Source organism: Acomys russatus, chromosome 16, assembly GCF_903995435.1.
Source record: "Acomys russatus chromosome 16, mAcoRus1.1, whole genome shotgun sequence".
Classification (NCBI taxonomy): domain Eukaryota; kingdom Metazoa; phylum Chordata; class Mammalia; order Rodentia; family Muridae; genus Acomys; species Acomys russatus.
The window spans coordinates 161157-188086 of record NC_067152.1 but is presented as its reverse complement, the minus strand read 5'-3'; the positions used below and the strand labels follow the sequence as shown (position 1 = coordinate 188086).

The window sequence follows — 26930 nt, the reverse complement described above, 5'->3', positions numbered from 1 at the left end:
CCTTATCTTCTTGACAAGGGAGAAAAATTCCTTGGAAGCTTATTGCCTAGACCATAGAACATACTACTAGAGTCAACAACCTGTTCATTTGCATTTGAAGCAGCAAATACTGATAATTATATATAAAGTTTCACGTTCAGGGGCTGGAGAGATGGCTCAGAGGTTAAGAGCGCTTGTTGATCTTCCAGAGGTCCCAAGTTCAATTCCCAGCAAGCACATGATGACTCACAATTATCTACAATGAAATCTGGTGCCCTCTTCTGGCATGCAAGCATACATACAGGCAGATACTGTATACATAATAAACATAGTTTTTTAAAAAATGAGTTCGGGACAACATCTAGTTTCTTCTATAACAATTTCATCTCAAATATATTTATCAGGGTTAGAATCTTCTTCTTGTTTCTAATTTAACTCTAAGATATTTGGCTCCATTATTTTTTTACTTTGTAAAGAAGAGGCCAAACACCTACTGGGAAATTATAGATGAGCATCATCAATACATCAAGTCAGGTATCAATTTCTAACACTAAATGTATATGAACTATCTGAGGACTCAAGACAAAAAGCTGAAAGAGAAAGAAAGTGGGACTAGAGAGATGGCTCAGAGGTTAAGAGTACTGGCTGCCCTTTCCAGAGGTCCTGAGTTGAGTTCCCAGCATGATGGCTAACAAACATCTATAATGAGATCTGGTGCCCTCTTCTCTTCTGATGTGTGGGCAAAATACTGTATAAATAATAAGTAAATAAATCTTAGGGAAGGAAAGAGAAAGTATTCAGCCATGTTTCTTTTGCCACTAAGTCACACACAACAGGGATGGCAATTTGCTTATCCAATTAACATTTTGAGTCTAGGTTCCTCATAGATTAGCTGATCTCTAAGGTAGATCCAACCTAGTTTTAGCAAGACAGCCCCTCCCCCGCAATAATGCTCTGCCAAATGTTCACTTTGAGCTTCTAAGTCACCATGAACAGAAATTCTGTTGAAATAATGTTTGGCCATGTATTGGATATTTTAAGAACATTTTACCAGTTAACTCCTGCTTTCAAGTTCCTTCTTTAAATAAAGCTTGTGAATCCATCAAAGTTTCTGTGTGTACCATTTGGTATTATATGCTGTTTATATACAAAGCATCCCACAATTTGCTTGATACCTGCTTCCTAGAACCAAAATAGTTCATAATACAGCCTCTAAGTCAACATTTATTGATTTACAGAGCACCCATCACATGATTAAGGTGCTTTACAATACAGTAAACATCACAACAAAACTCACATAAATACAGTCAACAAATTACAGAACTTAAAAAAAAAAACTGGAATGAAGCAACATTATGTCAAACTTCAAAAATGTTGAGAAGTGGCAGTACAAAAAAAAAAAAAAAAAAAAAAAAAAGGTAATTCCACCAACTAGAGACCAGACAAAGATACACAGGCACCAAGGCCCGAGGTGGGCAGGTTGGTAGTGAGTAAATGAGCATATAAATAAAATTTCACAACTGGGAACAAAGGCCATTAAATGATATTATGACACCCAGGTGATCACAGAGTAGAAGACCAAATCTTTGAGTACTACTTTCTAATGACAAGGAAATCAACCTCGTGTGGATTTTGAATTCAAGAGGCCATAAAACCACCAATATCATCCCATTACAAAAACAGACTAACATTTGCAGGCCCCGACAAGAACTTGGAACAAATTAACAGCCAACAGTTCTATAATAAAAGGGTTCTGTGGGTGCAGCTGATGGTTGGCATATGGCAGGGATTTGGGATAGTGATGGTCTTAAACTAATGATGATGCATTAGAAGGACAAAAGCCTTCTGGGTTTAGTGCCACCTGAGTGTGAGTTTTAAATCAAATGTAGACGTTTATTCCACATTGTTAGATGGACACTAGGAAAGGCACAGATGACACCTCTGACAAGAAAAGGAAGCCCTAAAACTTAGGCTTCTGTTTCATGTGTAGAGCATGATCAAGCCACCATAATAGAGAAGAACTTCAAGAGAAAGGCAATCACTCCTAGCTTTCCAGTAGTTCTTGATCTAGCCCAAAGAAAACACACAGTTATCCTAAAGCAAATACATTACAGTGCCACTTATCAGTTCAGAAGTAGTTGCCCCTGAGTTACTAGGTCATTCACTACTTGCTGAGCAGTCAAATCCTGGATTTTAATTCAATAGACTGCTAGAATCACAGCAACAGGAGACCAAAATTCCAACTCCACATTTGCCAAAGCAATCACTATGGGGACAATTTCTAATTGAAGAGTGAAGAGGAATGCATTCCCAGTCCCTTGTAAGACACTAGCACTGCTGAATAACTCTTGGGGGTGGAGGTCTGTGAGGGATGCAGGTGTCTAAAAGTTCTTGAAGAGAATTAGGCTCCAATGAAATCAAATCAAGGTGTTCAGTTTCTACACATTTATGGGTTTTGATAATGTTTATAAGATTTTGCAGAGCTTCTAATAAAACAGTGATTTTAAAATGTCATTGTAGGGCTGGAGAGATGGCTCAGAGGTTAAGAGCACCGACTGCTCTTCCAGAGGTCCTGAGTTCAGTTCCCAGCAATCACAGTGGCTCAAAGCCATCTATAATGTGGCCTGCAGATGTACATGCAGGCAGAGCACTGTATACATAATAATAAATAACTACATCTTCCTCCATTTCCCTTATACTCTATAACTCCTATATAAGAGGTTGAAAGGTCTGATTTTGACAGGAATCCTTTCATTACTTCTGCCAAAAAATGTATCCAAACACCATGGGTAAAACCCATCAATAGGCACTGTCTTACACTCTACCTCTTAACGTGCCAAACACTACGTCCCATTCTCAGTTAAAACCGGACAGGAACTTAGGCCTGTCTTTAACACTGTATGTACTAATTTTACCCATCACCAAAGACGTTTTAGAAAACCATTTAGGAAACACGCTCAAACAAAAATCAAATCTATGTCATTGACAAAATCTCTATGTTGGTTAGCAAAGGAGTCACCCTGTAATGCTTTCAGATTCAGATAAACAATCTAGACAGAACCCAATACGTATACTGCCATGGCCATAAAATTTTCAAGTATTAAGTTTGTTTGCATAAGGAATCACCCTGAGATTTTTCTAAACTGCACTTCTCTGCTATTCAGTTCAATAACCTTCATTTAATACAATAAAAGCCAACAACTTGACAATTATTGGAAAAAAATTATATTTTGGAAGAACTCACTACATAAGGTGACAAAATTCCAAAATCAAATTACATGAAAATATACATCGCAATTTCTTTGTACAATAGGTGAGGAAAATCTGCAGTAAAGAAACAAAGAAATATGAAGGATTAAGGAGAAGGGTAAGAGGACAAATAGCATTTTAAATTGCAATCCCAGATGTAGAAAGCCTGTAGCTGCACATGCTATATTCATCCAAGCTTAATATTAGGCATGTAAGGGCAAAAATAAAACCCACAGGATTTTTGTATTATTTGGAATAAATTTCACTAAGTTGAACTTAGAACAGACTTTGCATTTTTTTTTCTTTTAAAGTTCTCAGGAGATAAGGACTAGGATCAAGAGCTCTCAACAGCCAGAAAATGTTATTGCTACATCCAATCCAGGAGATGGGTGAATCAGAGTACAAAAAGGACAAAGCACCTAGTGATGACCCCACCTCTAAAGTCATCGTGAAAAAATCAAGTAATTTACTAGTATTTCAGTATTTTAACTAAATGATTTGAGAATTTTCTGGCAGATAGAAGAGATAAAAGGAAAGGGGAGTGTGTTAAAACAAAGAAATACAAAATATTAGTAAATGGAAAAAATGTAATGAAGACTCAATGGTTTAAAGGAAATTATATGGAAACGTTTACTCCTTATTGGTTTTCACCTGACATGCTTTAAAGGAATCTTTTTGAACTGATAAGAAACAATGAATGGGAAAAGAAAACCTGCTAAAGTCTTTTAGAATTTACACGATTCTTATTCTACTACAAGAAAGCATTATTTGGTACAAGGTGTGTTTGTGGATGTACATGAAGAGTATATATATTATCCGGATCATGTTGTGCTATGTACAGGTCTTTACAATTCTTCCTGAAGGTTAAAACAGTTCATTAGAATTCAAAATGCGTAATCATCTGTAAGTTGGCACTTGTTAGGCTCTTGTCAGCATCAATGACTGGCATGTTTTATTGCAGCCCAGTTCCAGCCAGAGTTTGCCAACTTGTTACAACAGAAGTCCAGCAATAGGTGGGTAGAGTGCAGGAAAAACAGTGCCATGTTTCTCAATTGGAGACCTACAACAAAACAAACAGCATTATGTAACAAATTTATAAACTACAAATAAAAAACTGGATAGAACTGTTGCTTATACTTATTGTTTCATCTGAAGTTCATTTATGTGTTTATCATACAGTGGCTACTAACCACACACAGCTATATACTTTTATATTTATATTATAGCTTTTTAAAAAAAAAATTAAAGTGCTAGAAAGGTGACACCCATCTCGAATCCCAGCACTCATGAATTTGAGGCCAGGTAGGGCTACACAGCAAGACCACATCTTTAAGAAAATAAAATTTTTGCAGGCTGGAGTAATAGCTCAGGAATTAAGAAAGAACATTTGTTACTCTTTCAAGAGAATCTCACAGCCATTTGTTTCAGGAGATCTGACATCTTCTGACCCACATACTGGCTTGCAAGCAAAACATTCATATATAGATAAGTATCTGAAGAAAAATTAAAAAAGAAAACTTTAAATTAAATTTAAATACAATTCAAAAGTCAATTTCAGTTCTTTGACCATGCCAGCCTCATATGGCTAGTGGCAGACACACTGGGCAATATAGATAGTAACCAGCTGCATTTTACAGCAGAACATTAGATTTTTCAATATTACAATGTCTTTCAAATTACATCACATCCAGTTATTATAAATATGCCAGGTGCAGTGGGGCAAACCTTTAATCTAAGCACTCAGAAGGCAGAGGCCAGGACAGCCATGGCTAACATAGAGAAATCCTGTCTCAAAAAAAAAACAAAAAAAACATAACAAAGCCAAAAAACAAAACAGAAATCACAAATAGATTATTTAAAAGTAAAGTGATTTGGGGTTGGAGAAGTAGCTCTGCTGCAAACGGAGCATCTTGCTCTTGCAGAGGACCTGAGCACCCAAACTGAATGGCTTATAATTTCAGGTGCAAAGGTAAAAATTCTGGTCCTTGTGGGCACCTATATTTGTATGTACACACACCACACACACACAATTTAAAAGTAATAAAAACATAGTGAGGCCTGGAGAGATGGCTCAGTGGTTAAGGAGAACTGTCTTTTCTTCCAGAGGACCCAGGTTCAATTCCCAGCACCCACATGGTACTTACAACTCTCTGTAACTCCAGTTCCAGGAGACCTGAGACCCTAACACAGACATAATGGTAGGCAAAACACCAATGCACATATAATAAAAATTAAAAAACAAAACAAAACAAAAAACCATAGTGATTTGGAAATTTAGAACATTGAGGATGTGTAGAAAAACAATTCAAGATTACTACACTTTTCAACTTGCCTAATTTTAGCCAACATTTTACATTCAGTTCAAACCTACTTTCTTGTTCCTATGGAACCTCCCACAAATGGTGGCCTCAAATCAAACAGACTGTAAATCAAGAACACACGTAGGGATTAGAGAAATGACTCAGCAGTTAAGGGCAGTGAGTGCTCTTAACAAAGGATCTACGTTTCCTTCACAGAACCCACATGGAGGCTAACAACTGTAACTCCAGTTTCAGGGGTAACTGATGTCCTCTTCTGGCCTTCACAGGCACTGCACATTTATGGTGCACAGACATATGAATAGGCAACACATAAAATAAAAACAAATATTAAAAAAATTTTTTTAAAGAAACTCATGAATTTGAAACAAAAAACTACTATCTCATCAAATGCCAAGTACTGTTAAGTGTTTTACAAATTGCAGCAAATAAAATCATAACATGAAGTTTTACCCCTTTGCAGAGAAAAGTGAGATAACTTTGAGAGTTTCTAGTCAGAAAAATACAAGGTTCAAGTTTTTTTTTTTTAAATCTCAATTATGAGTGGACTTGCAGATCCTTTATCCTAATGTGTGCTTTGAGAGTAAACATTACAGGGACAGAACACAAAGAGAACTTCCATTACCACTCCATTTTTAGAACACATGTCTTAGCTGCTTTTCTATATGATAAGACACCATGACCGAGGCAACTTACAGATGAAAGTGTTTACTTGTGGCTTACAGTTTCAGAGGGCGAGTCTATCACCATTACTGCAGGGAACGTGGCAGCAGGCAGGCATGGCACTGAGGCAATAGCTGAGAGCTTACACCCTGATCCACAAGTAGGAGACAGAGCTAACTGGGGAGTGGGGGCTTTTGAAACCTCAAAACCCTCCCTCAGTGACACACCTCCTCCAACAAGGCCACACTGCTAATCCTACAAACAGTCCCACCAGCTGGGAACCAAGCATTCAATCCTGGGAGTGGTGGTGGGGTGATTCTCATTTAAATCACAACAAATAAATATTCCCAGAAACCAACATCTAATGTCAAGAACAATTTTGGGTAAATTCTAGCAGAAGATAACCTCTAGGGACTCAAGTAATAAAGCTTAAATAGAAAAGACAACTCATACAAGACATAAAATTTAGTGAATCTTATAAAGGCAAGAGCAAAATTTATCTTATAATCACCCCAAAATTTAACCATCCCAAAATCTCTACTGGAGAAAGAAAGGTGTGAGACAATCAGTAGTCTTACACATTCCTGATTTACAAATTAAGAGTTCCTAGAAAAAGTCTAAAACATTCAACTACCACTAAGCTTGGTGGCAATAGAGTTGTACCAATTAGTTGCCACCCTGCCCCTGCAAAGAATGAGATGCACCAGATCTGAATATATTCCACTATTTGTGATAGGTACATAGATGTGCAAATACATTAGTAGAAAATATAAAGAAATATTCTGGAACTCAAAGGACAATGTTATACAACAGAAGTATAGCTTTGAGGTAATGTCGCCTAATGTATTTCCAGAATTAATGCTTGGCTAACCAATCTCCCAGGTCTAAGAGAGAACTCGGTACAGATCCCCTATGATAGAAACAATGAGACATTTTAAGGCCAAGAAACAGTTGTTTGGAGATTGCTTCTAAATGAAGTTTAAAATAATAAAAATAAAAGAGATGCCTGATTGACAAGTCACTGAACAACTACAACTATGCAACTTGGCCTTTTAGTATCAGAAATAGCTATCAAGAGCATTATGCTGTTCAATGAATTAGGATACTCTACCCAAACCCTCTTCAGTCAAATTATGTCAAAAGAAAACCTTCACCCCAAAAGTCTTGTATTTTTATATCATTTAAAGTAATGGTGCTAACCTGAAAGCTATGTCACCATGTCCTACTTCTAGTCTCTGTTGTTAAATAGCCCACACTTTCAAAAACAACTACATCAAATGTACTTCTTGTTTATCTCAAACAGCCACTTCCTTATTCCTGCTGCTTTTGTATGTTTGTGAGAGAGAAGGAAAAAGGGTTTATAGGTTCCTGTGCACACACTGACACATATGGAAACTACAAGTTGACATCAGGTGTCTTCCTTTGTCATTCTTCAGCTTTTCTTCTCTCAATCTTTATAAACACTTATGGGTGTAGATGTCAAGCAATGTGTACATATGGTCAAGGAGGTAGGAACTTACAGAAATAGGTTCCCTTCTTAAACCATGTTGGTTATAGAAATCAAACTCTGGCAGCAAGCTCCGTATCCCCTCATGCATGAGGGATTTCAAGCTGGGCAGGACCCAATAAGTTGTGTGTTTTGGAAACCCCCCTCTCCCCTACCCACCTCCACCGAGACAGTATCCCTCTGTGTAGCCCTGGGTGTCCTGGACCTTGGCTTTGTAGACGAGGCTGGCCTTGAACCCGCACAGGTCCACTTGCCTCTGCCTCCCAAGTGCTGGGATCACAGGTGTATGCCTCCATCACCCAGCTCATATTTTAGTTTTTAATCACATTAACATTTAATTCAAATAACAAATGTGATCAACTTATCTACATTATGTCCTTTTATTTCAGATGGGGTTCTTCTTCTTTGGCTCCCTGCTAGATGTAAGGAAACCTTACCCACTGGCTCTATCAAGATATAAAAAGACTAGGGAAAGAAAGAAAGAAAGAAAGAAAGAAAGAAAGAAAGAAAGAAAGAAGGAAAGAAAGAAAGAAGTTCAATGGTGCTAGCAATATAATATGAAATTTAGATAGTTCTTTTGATGTTTTTGAAAGTGTCTCATGCATCCTGTTGGTCTTGAATCTGCTATATAAACAAAGGTAACCTTGAACTTCTGGTCCTCTTGTCAGTGATGGAAACACAACTATGTACCACAACACTTGGTTTTATATGGGACTGTGCCTCTGTGACAGTTTCTGTCAACTTGTCATAAATGATAGCAGCAGTTCTCAACCTGGGTGTCATACGACCCTTTCATGAGCATCACATATCAGATACAATTCATAACAACAGCAAAATTACAGTAATGAAGTAGCAACAAAAATAATTCTATGGTTAGGTGTCACCACAACATGAAGAACTTTATTAAAACGTGGCAGCATTAGAAAAATTGAGAATCAGTGTGCTAGAAGTCACCTGGGAAGATGGAGAATCAATTCAGGAACTGCATTCATCATATTCACTTGTGAGGCATTTTTTGATTAATGTTCGATAAGGGAGAGCTCAGCCCAATGTGGATGATGCTACCTCTTGGCATGTGGTCCTGGATTATGCAAGAAAGCAAGCTGAGCCTATTATGGTAAGCAAACCAGAACTGACATTTCTAATTGTTTCTGTTTCAAGTTCCTGATTCCAGATTTTTGCCCTAGCTTCCTTCTACGATGGACAATCTGTAAAGTTAAACCCTTTTTTAGCTGTTCTGGTGTTTTTGTTGTTGTTTAACAAAAGAAGCTAGAGTTATTTGGTAAAAGAAACCTCAATTAGGAAAATGCCTCCATTAAACTGCATGTAGGCAAGTCTGTAGGGCATTTTATTAATTAATGATTGATGTGGAGTAGTGAGGGAGGGAGGTGGTGCCACGCCTGGACATGTGGCCTCAGATTGTATAAATAAGAAAGCAGGCTGAGCACAAGTCAGTGAGAATTTTATATGGCCGCTGATTCAATTCCTGCTTCCAAGTTTCCTACCTTGAATTCCTGCCCTGACTTCCCTCAGTGATGGATTGTAGCCTTAAGAGTTGTGAAAATAACATAAGACGTTTCTATCCCAAGTTTTTTTTGGTCATGGTGCTTTAAACACAGCAATAGAAACCCTAGTCAAGACACTCACCAAACTGGCATTTTATCACAGCAGCAAAAAAGTTAGAACAGGACTGAACTAAGAGCTTCATGAATACTAGGCAATCACTCAACTGGACTCATTTCTTAGTTCTAGGATTTTTTCTTTTAAAGGACCAGTAGGTGCCTGCACAAACTGTTGCACCAACCAAGGACAATGTATGCAGTAAGCCTAGACCCCCTGTTCAGATCTCGCCAATGGGCAGCTCATTCTCCATGGTTGTGGGGAAAGTGGGGACTGACTCTGACATTCTGATGCCTCCGTTTTGATCACTGCCCCTTTGTTGGGAGGCCCCGTGGGAATACAGAGGAAGGGGAAGCAAGCTATCTGGATAAGACCTGATAGGCTGTGGTCATATGGTGGGGGAGGAGGTCCCCTTCTATCTGAGGTCTAGGGGAGGGGAATAGGGTGGGAGAGAGAGGGGAGGGAAGCAATGGGAAGATACAAGCAAGGGGATAACACTTGGCATATAATCTGAATAAATTATAATAAATTTTGCTACCAAGAAGAGACTTGATACCCTATGAGCATATACAGGGGTAGGAAGTCCCCCTCAGTCACAGTCATAGGGGAGGGGAGTAAGGGGAAAATGGGAGAGAGGGAGGAATGGGAGGATACAAGGGAGGGGATAACCATTGAGATGTAATATGAATAAATTAATAAAAATTTTTAAAAATTATAATAAATTTTTTAAAAATTCAAAAGGAGGTACCATATATAATCGTCAGTATAAGAGGATTCAAGTTACTTCAGCTCCTAGTAGCGGTTAAGAAGGTAAGGACAGGGTGCAATAGAAGAAACCAAAGTGACATCTTCATTACCAGAGATTTTACTACCAACAGGGGTTCTGGTTTTAGCTCAGTGAAAGAATGGAAGACCCGTGTTTAATTGACAGCACCATATTAAAACTAAAAAGTTTAAATATTTAATTACTACCAGTAAAAATAAGGAGACTATTAACATAAAACTATTTAATATAGAACATCTAGTTAAAAAATAGTTGAGTGGTGCACACCTGTGATCCCAGCACTCAGAGAGGCAGAGGCAAGTGGATCTCTGCTGAGTTGGGAGCCAGCCTGGTCTACAAAGCGAGACCAAGACAGCCAAGGCTACACAGAGAAACCCTGTCTAGAAAAACCAACCAACCAAACAAACAAACAAACAAAAACCAAACCAAAAACACTTGAGTGGGCCTGGCGGGGTTGGTGCACACCTTTACTACCAGCACTTTGGAGGCAGAGGCAGGCAGATCTCTGTAAATTTGAAGCTAGCCTAGAGTACAGAGTGATTTAGTACAGCCAGGACTACACAGAGAGAAACCCAGTCTTGAACCCCATACCATCCCCCAAAAACACACTTGAGTGCCCCAAAAGAGAAAAAAAAATGTGGTTATACTATAGCTTTGAGAAGCAGCAAACTACAGTATATAGAACTAGAGGAATAAAATGAAACCAATAAATGCAAGCCAAATAGCTAAATCAAATGATCTGCACAAATTAGCCTTTCAACAAAAAAGACAAAAAGAATTGCATGATTTTTAAATAAACTTACCCTGAAATAAGTGAAGTTACTAGTTATTGAATAAACATCACTCAAAAGCAGTTTCTTGGCTTTTTCTTACACAGCGAGCAACTTTCCTTTTAAATTCTCCATTTCTGTCTTCCCTCCATTCTTTCTGTAGATAAAAAAAAAAAAAATGAAACCAATTTATTTTATGTAAACCTATTGTAATAAAAAACACTTTAATTCAAGACATAGTATTTTCACTTAGAAATAAAACTCAAGCACTAAGCATTTTTTAAAAAGTTTTTCTTTTTTAAGATTTACTTATAGCCGGATGTGGTGGCGCACACCTTTAATCCCAGCACTTAAGAGGCAGACACTGGCGGACTGCTGTGAGTTCGAGGCTGGGCTGGTCTACAAAATGAGTCCAGGACAGCCAAGGATATACAGAGAGACCCTGTCTCGAAAAACAACCCTCCCCCCAAAAGAAAAAAGATTGATTTATTATGTATACAGTGTTTTGCCTGCATGTACACCTGCATACCAGAAGAGGACACCAGATCTCATTATAGATGGTTTTGAGCCAACATGTGGTTTCTGTGACTTGAACTCAGCACTTTTGGAAGAAAAGGCAGTGTTCCTAACCTCTGAGCCATCTCTCCAGCCCCTAAGAACTAAGCATTTGCCTAATGCTTAGGCAAGTATGAAGACTTAGGTTCAATCCCCAATACCATCTCTCCCCCAAAAGTTGAAGAGCAAGCTTTTGTAAAGCAGTAGGCTGAGAACTACAAATAGAAAGCATTTATACTAACTACAACTACTAGAAAAATTCTCTTTCAAAAAAAGAAAAGGGGTGTATACTGGGCATGGTGGCACATGCCTTTAATCCCAGCACTTGGCAGGAAGAGACAGGTTGATCTCTCTGAGTTTTCTTATAATAACAACCATTTATAAAGAAAGCAGACACAATAGCAATTTTGGCTGCTCATTATTTAAAAAAAAAAAAAAAGTCCTCAAACCAAGACAAACTATAAGATACAATTACAATTAGATATCTTAATGAAATTCATTATTTTATACACTAATGAAAGAGTAAATTTTAATTGTTCTCACTACAAAAACTAATGAGGTAATGTATACCAACTAGTTCAAAGTAGCTACTCTACAATATCTACATATTTCAAAGTAATCCATTATACATGATAAATTTTATTTGTATGAAAATATGGACACAAGGAGATACATAAATGTGAGTATTGATTTCAAGTTGAGTTTTATTAAGAGAGAATAAAAGGTAAAGGATGAAAGCAGCAGCTGTCATCAGGCAAACAAATACCTTACCGCAGCATCTACATTCGCAGGTGAGTCACCATTAGGATCTGCCAGCATAGAAATGACACTAATCATGATGGTTTCCACAGTATGGATAGGCAACCAGCGCTCCTCTGGCTTCTCATAACCATATTTATCTTCCCCAGGCTCATGAAGAATAGAAATGCAAACATCACCATTTTTATCAACTGAAAAATGATAAAATAAGAATTGTTTAAATTTGGTTATGTACAAATATAACTTAACCATACAGTAGATGTATAAAACATTAACTTACATGTAGATTTCCCAAATGTAATTTACTAACTTTTAAGAATGCTACAGATTTTACCAAATGCACAGAAGCTACCTCAAAAACCAAATAGGAATATAAACTATATTTAACTATACTTTTTATTCTTTAAAACTACAGCTGGTTGCAGACCTCTACTGCTGTCCCTAACTAAAAAGACATCACTTCTCTTTTCTACTTTCCCATCTCTCTATTCCCAGCATTTACAGCTAGCCAGTCCTGTTGTTTTCTTCTCAAAGTCTAGTACGATGGCCCTCAAAGTTCAGTAAGTAAAAGTGTTAAGTGGGGGGGGGGGGGTGGGGGTGGGTACTGAGGTAATAAAGAAAGTTAACACAGACACACACACACACACACACACACACACACACACACACACACACATTGGAGAGATGTCTCAGTGATCAGGAGCACTGTCTGCTCTTGCAGCGAACCAGGGATTGATCGATCAGCACCCACAGGGCAGTTCACACTTTTGTGGCCTCTGTGGGCACCTGGCATGCATGTGGTGTCCAGAAATCATGTAGGCAAAAAAATCCATATACTAAAAATAATAAAACAGGGGCTGGAGAGACGTCTCAGGGATTAAGAACACTGGTCACTCTTTTTTTTTTTGGTTTTTCGAGACAGGGTCTCTCTGTGTAGCCTTGGCCATCCTGGACTCAACTTTGTAGACCAGGCTGGCCTCGAACTCACAGCGATTCGCCTGCCTCTGCCTCCCGAGTGCTGTCACTGGTCACTCTTGCAAAAGCCTGAAGTTAAATTTCTAGCACCCAAATGGCAATTCACAACCATCTGTAACTCCACTTCCAGGGGAGCCAACAACCTTCTGACTTAAATAGTTACATGTAAGTCATACATACATACATACATAGTTACACGTAAGTCATACTAAATACACACATACATACACACACATGCATGCAAAGCATTCATAAACATAAAATCAATCTTTTACAAATTATTTTAAAAAATAAAATATAGGGCTGTAGAGATGGCTCAGAGATAAGAGCACTGACTGCTCTTCCAGAGGTCCTGAGTTCAATTCCCAGCAACCACATGGTGGCTCACAACCATCTATGATGAGATCTGGTGCCCTCTTCTGGTATGCAAGCATACATGTAGTCAGAATACTGTATACATAATAAATAAACCTTTAAAAAATAAAATATAAAAGCTTTAAAATAAATAGGGGGCTGGAGAGATGGCTCAGAGGTTAAGAGCACTTCAATTTCCAGCAACCACATGGTAGCTCACAAACATCTAGAATGAGATCTGCTGCCCTCTTCTGGCCTATAGGCTGAACACTGTATACATAATAAATAAAACTTAAAAACTAAGTAACTAAATAGGCAAGCTTGGTGGAGCACACCTTTAATCCTAGTACTCTGGAGACAGGCTGATCTTTACAAGTTAGAGGCCAGCCCAGTCTACAGAGGATGTTCCAGGATAGCCAGGGCTACACACAAAAAAACCCTGTCTCAAAAAACAAAATCAATCATTAATCTAATTTCTTAAATCATTTTAGGTTTAAATTTAAATCTTTGGAATCTTTAAATTTTTTACTTTCTGCTGGATATGGTGGTGAACACTTTTAATTTTTAGTACTCTGGAGGCAGAGGCAGGCAGTTCCAGGTCAGCCTGGTCTACAAAGCTGACAGACAAACAAAACAAAACAAAACAAAACCCTGTCTCAAAAACTAAAATAAAATAGCCAGGGCTGGGAGGTAGGGGTGGTGGCGCACGCCTTTAGTCCCAGCACTCGGTGGCAGAGGCAGGTGGATCGTTGTGAGTTCGAGGCCAGCCTGGTCTACAAAGTGAGTACAGGACAGCCAAGGCTACCCAGGGAAACCCTGTTTAGAAAAACCAAAAACAAAATAAATAAATGCATTTATTTTTTCAAATCCCTTAAAATATGAGAACACCTTTAAGATTTATATTTGTTGGCATGCATTTCATTTTTATTTTAATATATGCAAAGGAAAAAGTTACAATCCCTACCATTCCTCAGTTAAGAATAATAAATAAATAAATAAATAAATAATTAAAAATAAACAGGGTACACATCTGAAATCCCAGCAGAGGCATGCAGATTGCTGTGAGTTTGAGGCTAGCCTGGTCTACAAACTGAGTCCAGGACAGCCAAGGCTACATACACAAAGAAAAGCCTGTCTGGAGGGGGGGGGGGGGCAAGAGGGAGTGAAGAATTAAAAATAATCAGTGAGCAGGGTGTGGTAGCACTTGAGAGGTAGAGGCAGGTGGATCTCTGTGAGTTCAAGGCCAATCTGGTCTACAAAGTGAGTTCAAGGATAGCAAGGTACACAGAGAAACCCTGTCTCAGTCTACCCCACCCCCTCCCAAAAAAGTTTAAAAAAAATTTACAACAACACACAATTATACCATCGTTCATCTTCCTCAACTCAAATTGTGCATACAAACAAACCCCTCACTTTGCCCAACTCTTCAGATTCTGGAAGTGTCCAGTTCTTACTATTTTAATTATTGAAGTAGCTCATCAAAGCAGAATCACACATTTTTTGCTCTTTTAAATTTGTCATATTTCAAGTAGCATAACGTGTTCAAGGTTCATCCTAAATATTGGTGGACTGCATTCCAGGTAGAGATCATAGTTCTATGACCAAAATTAGAATCATGCCAAAGCACACTTTTAAAGAAGCATCTCATTTATATAGCCATCAAAAATATGTAGTGATGGGCTGGAGAGATGGCTCAGAGGTTAAGAACACTGAAAGATCTTCCAGAGGTCCTGAGTTCAATTCCCAGCAACCACATGGTGGCTCACGACCATCTATAATGTAACCTAATAGCCTCTTCTGGGCTGCAGTAGTACATGCAGGTAGAGCACTGTATAGATAATAAACAAACAAACAAATAAATTTTTAAAAAAGAAAAGAAATATAAGTTGATGCCATCATGGCTGCCTTAAGTAAGGGTCTCCCATACGATACTGTTTAAATTCTAATAATCTCTGGTCTAACTTTTCCAAATGTGTGTTGGATGACAATTATGCTCTTTATTTGTTGTTTATCATAAATCCTAAAGCTAGCTATATACTTAATATTTACACTTATTTTGCCAAAATGCTTTATTTCCCCCATACAAATTTTTTGTCTTTTTTTTTTTTCCTTTCATCTCAATGACCTTTAGAAATGGCTTTAAAGCTAATACTAAATCCATTTGAAAATCCTTTATGAGGGATAGGAATGGTGGTACACACCTTTAATCCTAACTCTTGGAAGGCAAAGCCAGGAGGCTTTGAGTTCAAGGCCAGCCAAGTAACAACTTGTCTCAAAAAAGAAAACAAAAGAACCACCACCAACACCAGACAAGTAAATCCAAACTGGAATACGTCTAAGCTACACAAATTATTGTTTGCCATATAGTTTTTTTTAATTTATTTTATCGTGCATATGTGTGAACATGTGTACAGCCCATATTTGGGTTCCAGGTATCAAACTGAGATTACCAGGTTTATATGGCAAGAATTTTTGCTCTCTGAACAATCTTGCCAGGTCTCATCATAATACTTTAACACCTGCCATACTATCCAACCACTTGAAGTGTAATCATTTCTGCATACATTGAGTTATACAACCAAGTCACACTCAATTTTAGAAACTTTCATCACCCCCAAAAAGAAACCTCCCCTCCAAAATCTCCAGCAGCCCTAAGAAACTATGAACATACTTTTGAGTCTTCAGAATTACATATTCTGGACCTTTCATATAAATGAAAGTATTAAATGATCATATCATTTTTTTCATTTCTTTGGGGAAAAAAAAAACATTTATTGTGTATGAATATGCCTCAGTTTGTGATTGTGCATGTAAGGCCAGATGCCAAAGGCAGTGGATTTCATTTCTTCTGTTAGCCAATCATACCAAACACTTAATTTCTTTTTTATACAAAATAGGGTTGCTTTTATGTATAGGCAACATTTTGTTTTTACTTTCATCAACTGATAGGCATTGTATTATTACTACTTTTGGATAACATGAATTATGCTGTTATCTAATAAGAATTTGGGATATACCCTTAGAATTTTATTTACATCTAGTGTTGAGGCCTGCTCTAACTTTTTGCATAACTATAGCCCCTCTGTTAAGACCTAGTTTAGTTTTTAGTATAACTGTAGCTCCTTTGTTGACATCTGCTTAGCATAATTGAAGCCATTGTCTTTAGTCTCCATTTTGATCTTAAGGTGAAACTGAGTTCAAGTTCTAAGGCTCTGCCTACCTGACATAAGAAGAATAGCCTTTTACTTACAATTCAATACTTGTGGAATGTTCTGCCTGAGTTGATGATAAATATATGTTCTACTTAAGCAAATACACAATACACTGCTATTTTCCATTCTCCTGTAACTGGAAATTTCCCTACCCTAATTCCCTGCCAATCAGTTTACAATGCTTTGTCTAGCTATCTAGGCACAATGTCCCTGGAATAGAACTGATTCTCCCTACTTGGTTATGGTATTTTTCCCTTAAAAACTCACTCTAGAGTGGCTAAGGGTCACAGACTTCGTTTCTGAATTTAGGCTGTGTCCCTGACTGGCTAGACTTTGCTTATAAGTTCAATAAATAAATTTCCATCTATCTGAGTATGGTATCTAAGTGTTCAGTGTGTGGCTATTCCTGAACCACAACAGCTAGAAGATTGAAGGTTTGCATCACCACACCCATTTTATGCAATGTTGGGAATCAAATCCACCAAATGAGCACTATAGTCCCAACCTAGAAACCATGTCTTTAAAATGTGTTTTAAAAAAGCCTAGGGTAGCAATGGTTCTTGCCTATAACCCGAGCACTTGGCAAGCTAAAACAGAAAGCTTACCAGAAGTTCAACACCAGCATGAACTAAATAGTGAGGTCCAGGCTGACCTGGAACTTAAATCTACCACTCCTCAAACATGCCACTCCTCATCTCCAAAAAAGCAGAAAGCCAAGGGAAGAAAGAAAGAAAAGTATTTTGCATTTATCTCTTTAGAGTCTAGTATAAGATCATATGCTCAAGAAACATGAAATAGTCAAGCAATTTCACTGAGATGTTTGTGAAATCTTTAGTGACAAATCACCGTATTTGCAAATGTGAAAATAAAACTAGAAAACTTACCATTTGGGTGCCAAATCTCTGTAATGAATTTCATTTTAGGAGGCCGGAGGGGATAATCTTTTGGGAAAGTGAGATGAGCCTTAAAAACACCACCTTCACTGAAAAAAATAAAAGATAAATTTCTGCATTTGAGTTATTGTTTACAACTACAGTCATATTCAGACAAAAAGGTACAGGAGATAAAACAACAAAAAGGTAGGCAAAAAATAATTGTGGTTCCTTGAATTCAAACACACAGTTTAATAAGCATTCATATATACTGCTTTGCACTCTCAGGTGGTTAGTTAAATAAATAAATAAATAAATAAATAAATAAATAAATAAATAAATAAATCCACCCCTCCCTTAGAAACAGAGGAGTCTAGACCAGATCACTGGCGATGCTACAAATCTTTTCAGTGCATGTATTCAAATGAAATTGAAATGGAAGTTTTGGCTTCTTTAAAACAAAATGTTTTTGTTTTAATCCCAAGGTGGGATTTTAGTTTTAGCCTTTAAAGTTTGTCCACAACTGATAATTGCCTTGTGTGGGGTGTGGTCTCTGCCAGCTGCAGTTAATTTAATTTTGAAGACTCTGAGGGGTATGAATATGAGAGCTCAGAAAGAGACGGTGTGAGGATTTGGAGAGAAAAGGTGGCGGCCTGGAGGAGATAGACTTGGAGAGAAGGCTCTGAGGAATGCTTGGAGGATGGGGAGGGAGGCTGCTTCAACTGACCCTAAAGGGTAAAGGGTCTACACGCCCTCTTCTCCAGTAACCTTCTTTTCCTTGTACCTAGTGTTGGGGTGTAGGAAGGGATTGGAGTAGAGAAGGGAGGTACAGGCAGTAAATACTCCAAATAAAACAGTTTAAAATCTAGCATCTAGCCAGGCACTTTAATCCCAGCACTCGGGAGGCAGAGGCAGGTGGATCACTTTGAATTTGAGGCTAGCCTAGTCTACAAAGTGAGTCCAGGACAGCCAAGGCTACACAGAGAAACCCTGTCTCAAAAAACAAAAACCAACCAAGCAAACAAAACTAGCATCTACATGAGATTCAGGATTTAATCTTGTCTACATTATTCAAGTTGCTAAATTTTCTATATTGGTTTCAAGTGGTAGTTCTCTGTTCTGGGCATAACCATCAATATTTCTTATTTAAAAGTTTTACATGTATTTTGTGGTTTCCTATGGGGAGGAGACTGTCACATTTCTATTTATCTATTTGTTTGTTCATTTATTTCATCATATAGTAAAAATTCATCTGGCACTTATGTGCCCATTAGCAGGATAATAGGAAACAAAAAGTCTCCCAAGGAGGTAATTTGTTGTTGTTGTTGATGTTTGTTTTTGGTTTTTCGAGACAGGGTTTCTCTATGTTATCTTGGCTATCCTGGACTCACTTTGTAGACCAGGCTGGCCTCAAATTCACAGTAATCTGCCTGCCTCTGCCTCCAGAGTGCTGGGATTAAAGGCGTGCACCACCACACCTGGCCTAAGGAGGTCTTATACTGTTTACTGTAGGAGTGGTGACCTCTGCAACATTGGTAACGTTATCTGTCTGTACTGCTCAGTATGCTACCCACCAACAATCTGAAATGTGGCTTGTGTCCTGATTAGTTTTTATTATCCACTTGACCCTAGAATCACCTAGTTAGGTCCCTACCTGCTTCAGGACAGGTTAGCATACCCTGCCCTCTTCCCTGATTTCTCTACCCTGGGGGTGGAGGGGGTGAGTGGGTGGGGCTTCCCCTCTACCAGAGGCTCTTTACTATGTTATCCACCAGACATTTTGGTTCCCTTCTCCTCTCACTCTCCCCTTTCTCTTTCTGCATCTCTCTTCCCTCTCTCCTCTCCCTCTGCACCCACACCCCATTCCCCCTGCCTGCTGCTCCCACTAAATCTGCATCTATTTCTATATAACTTCACTTTGCCATTAGCTCATTCTGTTATTTTAATCACACTTCAATTGACTTCCTGTGTCAGATTTGCCTGTGATAATGTCTCTGAGAGATTGTCAGGACTGATGATTGACATAGGAGGACTCAGTCCACTGTAGCAATCCCTACAGTACTTGTTCTAGCAGAGAATGTTGGTTTGATTCCCAGCATCCAAATGGCAGTTAAAAACTGTCCATACACGTCGATGTCCAACTAAAAGAAACCAAAATCGGCCTTAGGAAGCAAAAATGATTAAATGATGCAATTCTAGCCCTTGAGATCCAAAGACCAAGGTTCTCCTGGGCTACACAGCAAGACCCTATCTCAACAAGATGTGTATTGAGCCAGCTGTAGTGATGCATGCCTTTAATCCCAGCACTGGGAGAGGCAGAGATAGGTGGATCTCTGTGAGTTCAGGGCCAGTGTGGTCTACAATGTGAGTCCAGAACAGCCAGCCAGGGTTTGTTACACAGACAAACCCTGTCTTGAAAAAACAAAACCAAACAAGAGTGTATATTATTGGACTGATAAGATGGCTGACACCTGACACCTGAACTCCATCCCCAAAACCAACTTAAAGTTAGAATAAAAGAATCAACTCTATAAATTTGTCTTCTAACTTCCTTATCTATGCTGTGAAGCACATACCCACATGCATATTATGTACCCACACATTAACAATCTTTTAAAAGATGGAGACAAATGTTTGTATACTGACATTAAAAAAAAAAAAAAAAAAACCACACACACACACACACACACACACACACACACACACACACACAGTTGGAGTCAGTCAGACCTTGTCTCAAAAAACAAAAACAAAAAACCCACACAGGATTTGAACCCAGATAGGTTTCTCTGTGTAGCACTGGCTATCCTGGAACTCAAATCTGTAGACCAAGCGGGCCCCAAACTCAAGATCTGCCTGTCTCTGCCTCCCAAGTGTTGCTATTAAATGAATACACCACCATGCATGGCTAAAAACAAAACCTAGTCTTAGCAGCAAAAAAAAAAAAAAAAAAAAAAAAAAAAAAAATCAGTATTGGATACAAAGAGTAATTTAAAATTTTTATGCTAGGTTGAGATGGGTAAAATGACTAAATAAATACTCAGTACAACAACTACCAGTCTTGTTTGTTTTTCGGTCTTAAAGTAGCATTTGGATGTACTTAGGCTGTATATAGTGTAGAGTGCCCTCTAGCAACTATTTGAAGGTTAGTGATACCATCACAAACAGCACACCGTTATTTTTACAGAATTTTGACATAGTAGTTTTTCTGAGCTAACGCCTCAGGCCATTATATAGTGGTGAACTGATCACTGAGACTTAAATATTAGTTAGACCCATGCTAACTTTATTTTTCAATCCCACCACCCTCTTCACACTACTAAAACAACTGCAAAACCACGTCCCTGTACTTAAGTCAATAAGCACTTTTTAAAACTTAATAGCTGGGCAGTGGTGATATATGCTATTCTTCTTCGAGACAGGGTTTCTCTGTGTAGCTTTGGCTGTCCTGGACTTGCTTTTGTAGACCAGGCTGGCCTCTAACTCAAGAGCGACCCCGCCACCTTGCCTCTGCCTCCCAAGTGCTGGGGCTACAGGCGAGCATCATCACCCCTGGCTGAGATACATGCCTTTAATCCCAGCACTCAGGAGGCAGAGATAGGTCTGGTCTACAAGGTGAGTCCAGGCCAGCCTGGTCTACAAAGTTAGTTAGTCCCAGGACAGCCAGGGCTGTTACACAGAGAAACCCTGTCTCACAAAACAAAGCAAAAAACCTTAATAAAATATTCTATATAGCACTTTGTTGTATAATAAGGTGGAGCACCATGGCGAGGCCATGCTAAGGTGTACCCCTTGAGAAATTACACCTATAAAAGAGATCAGGTATAAAGGAAGTTTACTGAGGGGGATGGGGAGGACATCTAGGGAAGGGAGAGAGTGAGTGGGCCATTAGGGCAGAGAGGAAGAGAAAGGGGGGTAGGGTGGCATGACAGAGAAAGAGAGCATGGGAACAGAGGGAGAAGAGAGAGACAGAGAGGGAGAGAGCTAGGGTAGCATTCAGGTAATTTTATCCCCAAATACACATCTGGCACACCTGGCAATGGTGGCAGCTGATCACTTAAGACACTGCTAGGACCCTGAAAGCAGCCAGCTTAATCGCCTGTATACGAAGACACTTAATTAGAAGAATTAGCGGCCTTGTAAATTTAAGTCATTTAAGTCTGTCTGCTTCTCCTTGTTTTTTCTAAGCATGTTTCCCTTAACACAGAAGTTATCAATCTTCTTAATGACCCTTTAACACAGGTGGCTGCTAGTTTAAAGCTGTAAATTTGCTACTGTTAACGAATCATAATGAAACTATGATATGCAGGCTATCTGATAAGTGACGTCTATGAAAGGGTCATTCAACAACTCCAAAGGTCTCAACCCAAAGGTTGAGAACCATTGTCTCAACACATTGGGCCTTTCCCCCAACGTTTTTGGCTTTCTTTCACTAAGCTTTTTTCCTACCATGTGGTTGTTTGCCTACCATGTGACTGACCTCTATGCCAGCCTAAATGGTATGGCCTTTTTCCTTCTCTTCTCTATTCTCCTCCACTAAGAAGGTGCTAAGAATTACAGTTTGTCTGATTGGGGGAGGGTCGGTTGTCTTCCTTAATATTTTTAGAACTTCCATTTACAAAGTCTTTTCTCTGTCCTTTGTCCTGACACTTTCTAGCTACTTTCTCAGAAACATATTCACTTCTTCCTTAAACACAGGCCACAGGTTTCAGAAAAGCACTCACTGTATATATGAAGTAGCCAGTGTCTAGTTAGCAACTCCAAAGTTGTCACAAATATATCTGCTATTCACATCACATATCAATATAGCCAACACTGTTAGAAATTTACAGTGAGGGGCTAGAGAGATGGCTTAGAGTTTAAGAACACTGGCTGCTCTTCCAAAGCTCCTGAGTTCAATTCCCAGCAACCACATGGTGGCTCACCGCCATCTATAATGAGATCTGTGCCCTCTTCTAGTTTACAAGTGTATATACAGTCACAATACTGTATACATAATTAAAAAATAAATTTAAAAAAATTTAAAAACCAGCTGGGGCTGAGACGAACACACACATGGGGTGGGGGTAGGGGGGTGACAAAAAAAAAAATAGAGTTAGTAAAAAGAATGGCCTGTTAACTAAAATGGTTTTACAAACTGGACTTTGGTTTTGAGACAGGGTCTAATTATGTAAACTATGCTGCCTGGTCCTAGGACTAAAATTTAAACCACACACTCAATTAGGTTTTGTTTTGTTTTTGTTTTTTTCCCCTGAGACAGGGTTTCTCTGTGTAGCCTTGGCTGTCCTGGACTCGCTTTGTAGACCAGGCTAGCCTGGAACTCACAGTGATCCTCCTGCCTCTGCCTCCTGAGTGCTGGAATTAAAGGTGCGGGCCACCACGCCTGGCCAATTAGCTATTTTTTTTTTTAAAACCTGGAAGTATATGTGATGTGTTTATTGACCAGCTAATAATATATGCCATGAACACATAAAAATTTCAGTCAGCCCTTTAAAGTTGAAGTTTAAGCCTGGATTTCTAAACAAGGCTCTATAAGAGCTTAGTTTAGGAGAATATCTCTCATTATTTTATAGATACACTAAGGGTAAACAGATTCCTATCATCAGCATATTCCTATGTGTCCCCTTGAGGCACTGTGCCTGGGGAAAAAAAGCAAACATTATTTTAAACCCAGAAAAATAAAGAACAGACTAGAACTGTGCTACGTTCATGGATCAGATTACTTATATAGTATGGTTTGCAGAATCTAATAAATTTACCTCAAATAATAATGTGATTGTGAAGGAGTATCTATGAAATGGTTTCTAGTGGCTATTTGCAGCTACCAAAAATCCTAATGTCATGACATGACCAAATTCACCTAAATCAACTTGCAAAACTATGAATGCAAATATACTTCAGAGAAACATGAGCAACAACTGATTGCTAGTATAGCTGTAACAAAGCATTAATCATCCTTTCCCCACTATATAAAGCATGAACTCGCATACTGCTCTAACTTGTTTTTCTCTTTCCACCTTCTTTTTGAGGTTTCTTCTCTCTTCTGCCACAATGACTACTTCATTGTGTTCCTCCTGTCTCTATCTCTCATCTTCCAAAAGGAGTACTGGGATTAACACGGGCCACCACACTGAGTTTTATATATGAGTTCTGGGGTTTGTCTTCACACTTCTATGTTACAAGATATTTGATCACACTGTGAACCCCGAGATAGTGAAATGGAAAAACCTGTTTCTAGTTGTGGTATGACTCAACCCTAGCACACGTTTAATCCAAGAACTTTCTGTTTATTGTAAACAGGCAGTTGTGGTGTGGCTCAACCCTAGCACACACCTTTAATCCAAGAGCTTTCTGTAAACAGTCAACCAGAGGTCAACAGGTAGAGCAGACAACCAATTCACAGGGAATGAAGGTAGAAAAAAACAGAAATGAAGTCTAGAGGATGAATAGAGAAATGTATAGGAAGTAGAAAGAAGAAACATTTAGTTTGAAGAGTTTTCAAGACAGCTTGGAGAAGGAGAAAGGGTACTTTTTCCTTCTGGGAAGGAAGGTCAGCTGGGTGCTTTCTCTGCCTCTCTGAGCCAGGCGGCTTTCATCCCAGGGTCTCCTGGGTCTTTATTGTTTAAAAAAAAATTGAACATTGGGGATTTTGTTTAAAAACAACATATCTACAGCAAACATTTACCAACTGAGTCATCTTCACCAGCCCTTCATTTTTTAAAAATACACTTTTACCAGCTGTTTGTAGTAGGTGAAGGAAAAAAAATGTTTGCACATTGGGGTTGGGGTGTTGTTCAGGTGCAGTCCAAAAGAACTGCAGATCTAGAGATCTAGCTCTGTTCTTTTCACTGCTTGGTTACAGAACTTTGAGAAAGTTACCTCATTTTCTTTTCCTTGTAGTTTCTTTGTGTAGCCATGGCTGCCCTGGACTCACGTTGTAGACCAGGCTGGCCTTGAACTCACAGTGATCCACCTGCCTCTGCCTCTGCGTGCTGGGATTACAGGTGTGTGCCCACCTCGCCCAGCTATTTCCATCATTTTCAACAACTGGCAGTCAGTTAGTAAGTTATTTTATGTCCTAACACTCTTACAAACTAGAGAAAAGCAATCATTAGTTCTATTAGGGTCAGAATACCTTTTTGTTGTTTTCTCCTGAATGTATTCTGTGGAGACCAGGTTACAAAATTACTGAAACTGACCTTAAAAGTTTCCTCCAGGCTTCCTGAGACACAGATATACAGAATATGTCCTATGTAAAAATCTCAAGGCTGGAGAGAGATCTCGGTAGTTGATAGCAGTTCTTCCAGAGGCCCTAGGCTCAATTCCCAACACCCACATGGTGGGTGGGTCACAGCCATCTGTAACTCTAGTTCTAAAAGTTCCATGCTATCTTCTGAACTTCTCAGTTACACCAGGCATACAGAGTGCGCACACATGCAAGCAAAACACCCACACACATAGAAAATAATTGACTGATTTAATTAAAAAAAAAAAAAAAAAACAAAACACCCAACTCTTAAAAAAAAAAAAAAAAACTCCCAGAAATTTGTAGTCGTGTTCTTTAATAAATGATAAGGCATTAAGAACAGTAAATCTGGTGATGGAGAGATGGCTCAGCTGTCCTAGAGGATCTGGGTTCAATTCTGAGGGCCCAGTTGGCAGCTCATATCCATCTTTAACTCCAGTTCCAGGGGATCTGAAACCCTCACACAGACATATATGCAATCAAAGCACCAATGAACATAAAATAAAAACAAACTATTTTTAAAAGGGGGTATTCAGGGAAAAAAACCAGTAAATCTTTCCTCCTTAAAATTATGGTGTTTCTTTTGGGGTCAAGGCACAGTAAGCTTACGAGAAGCTTTTCAATAGCAAAGTCTCGTCTCTGGCTAGAGTGATGGCTCAGCATTCAGGAGCCTCTAAAGGTCTGGAGTTTGGGTCTCAGCACCCATATCAAGTTGGTTCATAACCATCTGTTACTCCAGCTCCAGGGGATACAACATCTATGGTTTTCTAGAGCACTTTTATTTACACAATCCCACACAAGCACACAGACATATAATAAAAGATGACTTTTTTCATTTCCAATCTTCGAGTATCAATCTCCTACTTTCTAGAATAAATATGTTTTTAAGAGTTATTTAATCTCACTCTCGGAAGGCAGAGGTAGGCAGATCTCTGAGTTCTGGGCCCACCTGGCCTATAAAGAGTTCCAGAACAGCCAGGGCTACAGGAAACCCCTGTCTTGAAAACAACAACAAAGCAAAAAAAGTGTTTACATACATCCTCAGTAGAAAAAGTTTTTTTCATAACAAATTTACTCCAGCAGCATGAGTTTCTAGATTTCTGAAACTACAATTTTAAAACAAGTTTTAGACAACAGAGCTTCAAGCACAACACAAAGGGAGGTCTACATATGATCAAGCTAAAGAGAAATGACATCAAATATAAACATTTTGCTCACTTCTTTTTAAAAAATTCAATTTTCAAAATTAAGTTTTAATTTTAGTTGAAGGAGTAACTATTTGAAGATGTCAGTTCCAGTTTACTTACTAAAGTGTATCTGGAGGACCAATAATAAGGACTTCCCATCGATAGAGATCATTGTCGTCTATTAAACCTGCTGAAAAGCCTTCCACTGGGTTTTTGTTGAGTTCTGTGGAAAAAGAAAATTTCAATCGAAAGTTTAAAATACAGTTTATCTCTAACAAATTACAGAACTTGAGAATATACGTCAGAACCAATAAGAAAGCTGCCCCATGACCACAACACTTCCACACTACAACGAAGCCGCAGATGGAATTGTTCTGTTTTCCTGCATCTACCCTAGGACCCAACCAAGCTCTTAGCATTCTAAGTAGGTTTTAGAGAGCCTATTAAGATGTAAATAAAGTCGAGCATAGTGACACATGCCTTTAATCCCAGCACTTTGGAGGCAGAGGCAGGTGGATCTCTGTGAGAGGCCAGCCTGGTCCTCAAAGGGAGTCCAGGACAGCCAATGCTACAGAGAAACGCTGTTTTGAAAAACCAAAAGAAGATGTAAATAAGGCCTAGTCACCAGAGATTTATTTTAGTTCAAAGAAACCAAGTCTAATTAAATCAAATGGCAAGTTTTTGCTATAGCCTTTAGGATAATTTCTTCACAAACAATGAGAAGCACCTTTGTACTGGAATTGTTAGGTTTATCAACTCTTACACCAGCATCTGGCTATTTGCCATGATGCCTCTAGATACAAATATCTCCAGGTGGAGTTCTTGTGTGGACCAGAAAGTCTCCAAGCACAAAGAGAGAAGAGGTTCCCTCTCTTCAGCG

General features: G+C 38.7%; 1 protein-coding gene across 1 annotated transcript in view; it reads right to left on the bottom strand.

Annotated features, from left to right (window-relative positions):
- Positions 1-3188: 3188 nt before the first annotated feature.
- Ube2g1 (ubiquitin conjugating enzyme E2 G1) overlaps positions 3189-26930 on the bottom strand; it is a 74586-nt gene continuing 50844 nt past the window's right edge. Inside the window, exons 2-6 of the mRNA XM_051157897.1 lie at positions 26171-26273; positions 17630-17727; positions 12217-12395; positions 10924-11047; positions 3189-4288 (exon numbers count right to left, since the gene is read on the bottom strand). Of these exons, the coding sequence (XP_051013854.1) occupies positions 10961-11047; positions 12217-12395; positions 17630-17727; positions 26171-26273 (467 nt within the window). The 3' untranslated portion in view covers positions 3189-4288; positions 10924-10960. The remainder of the gene's footprint in view (positions 4289-10923; positions 11048-12216; positions 12396-17629; positions 17728-26170; positions 26274-26930) is intronic.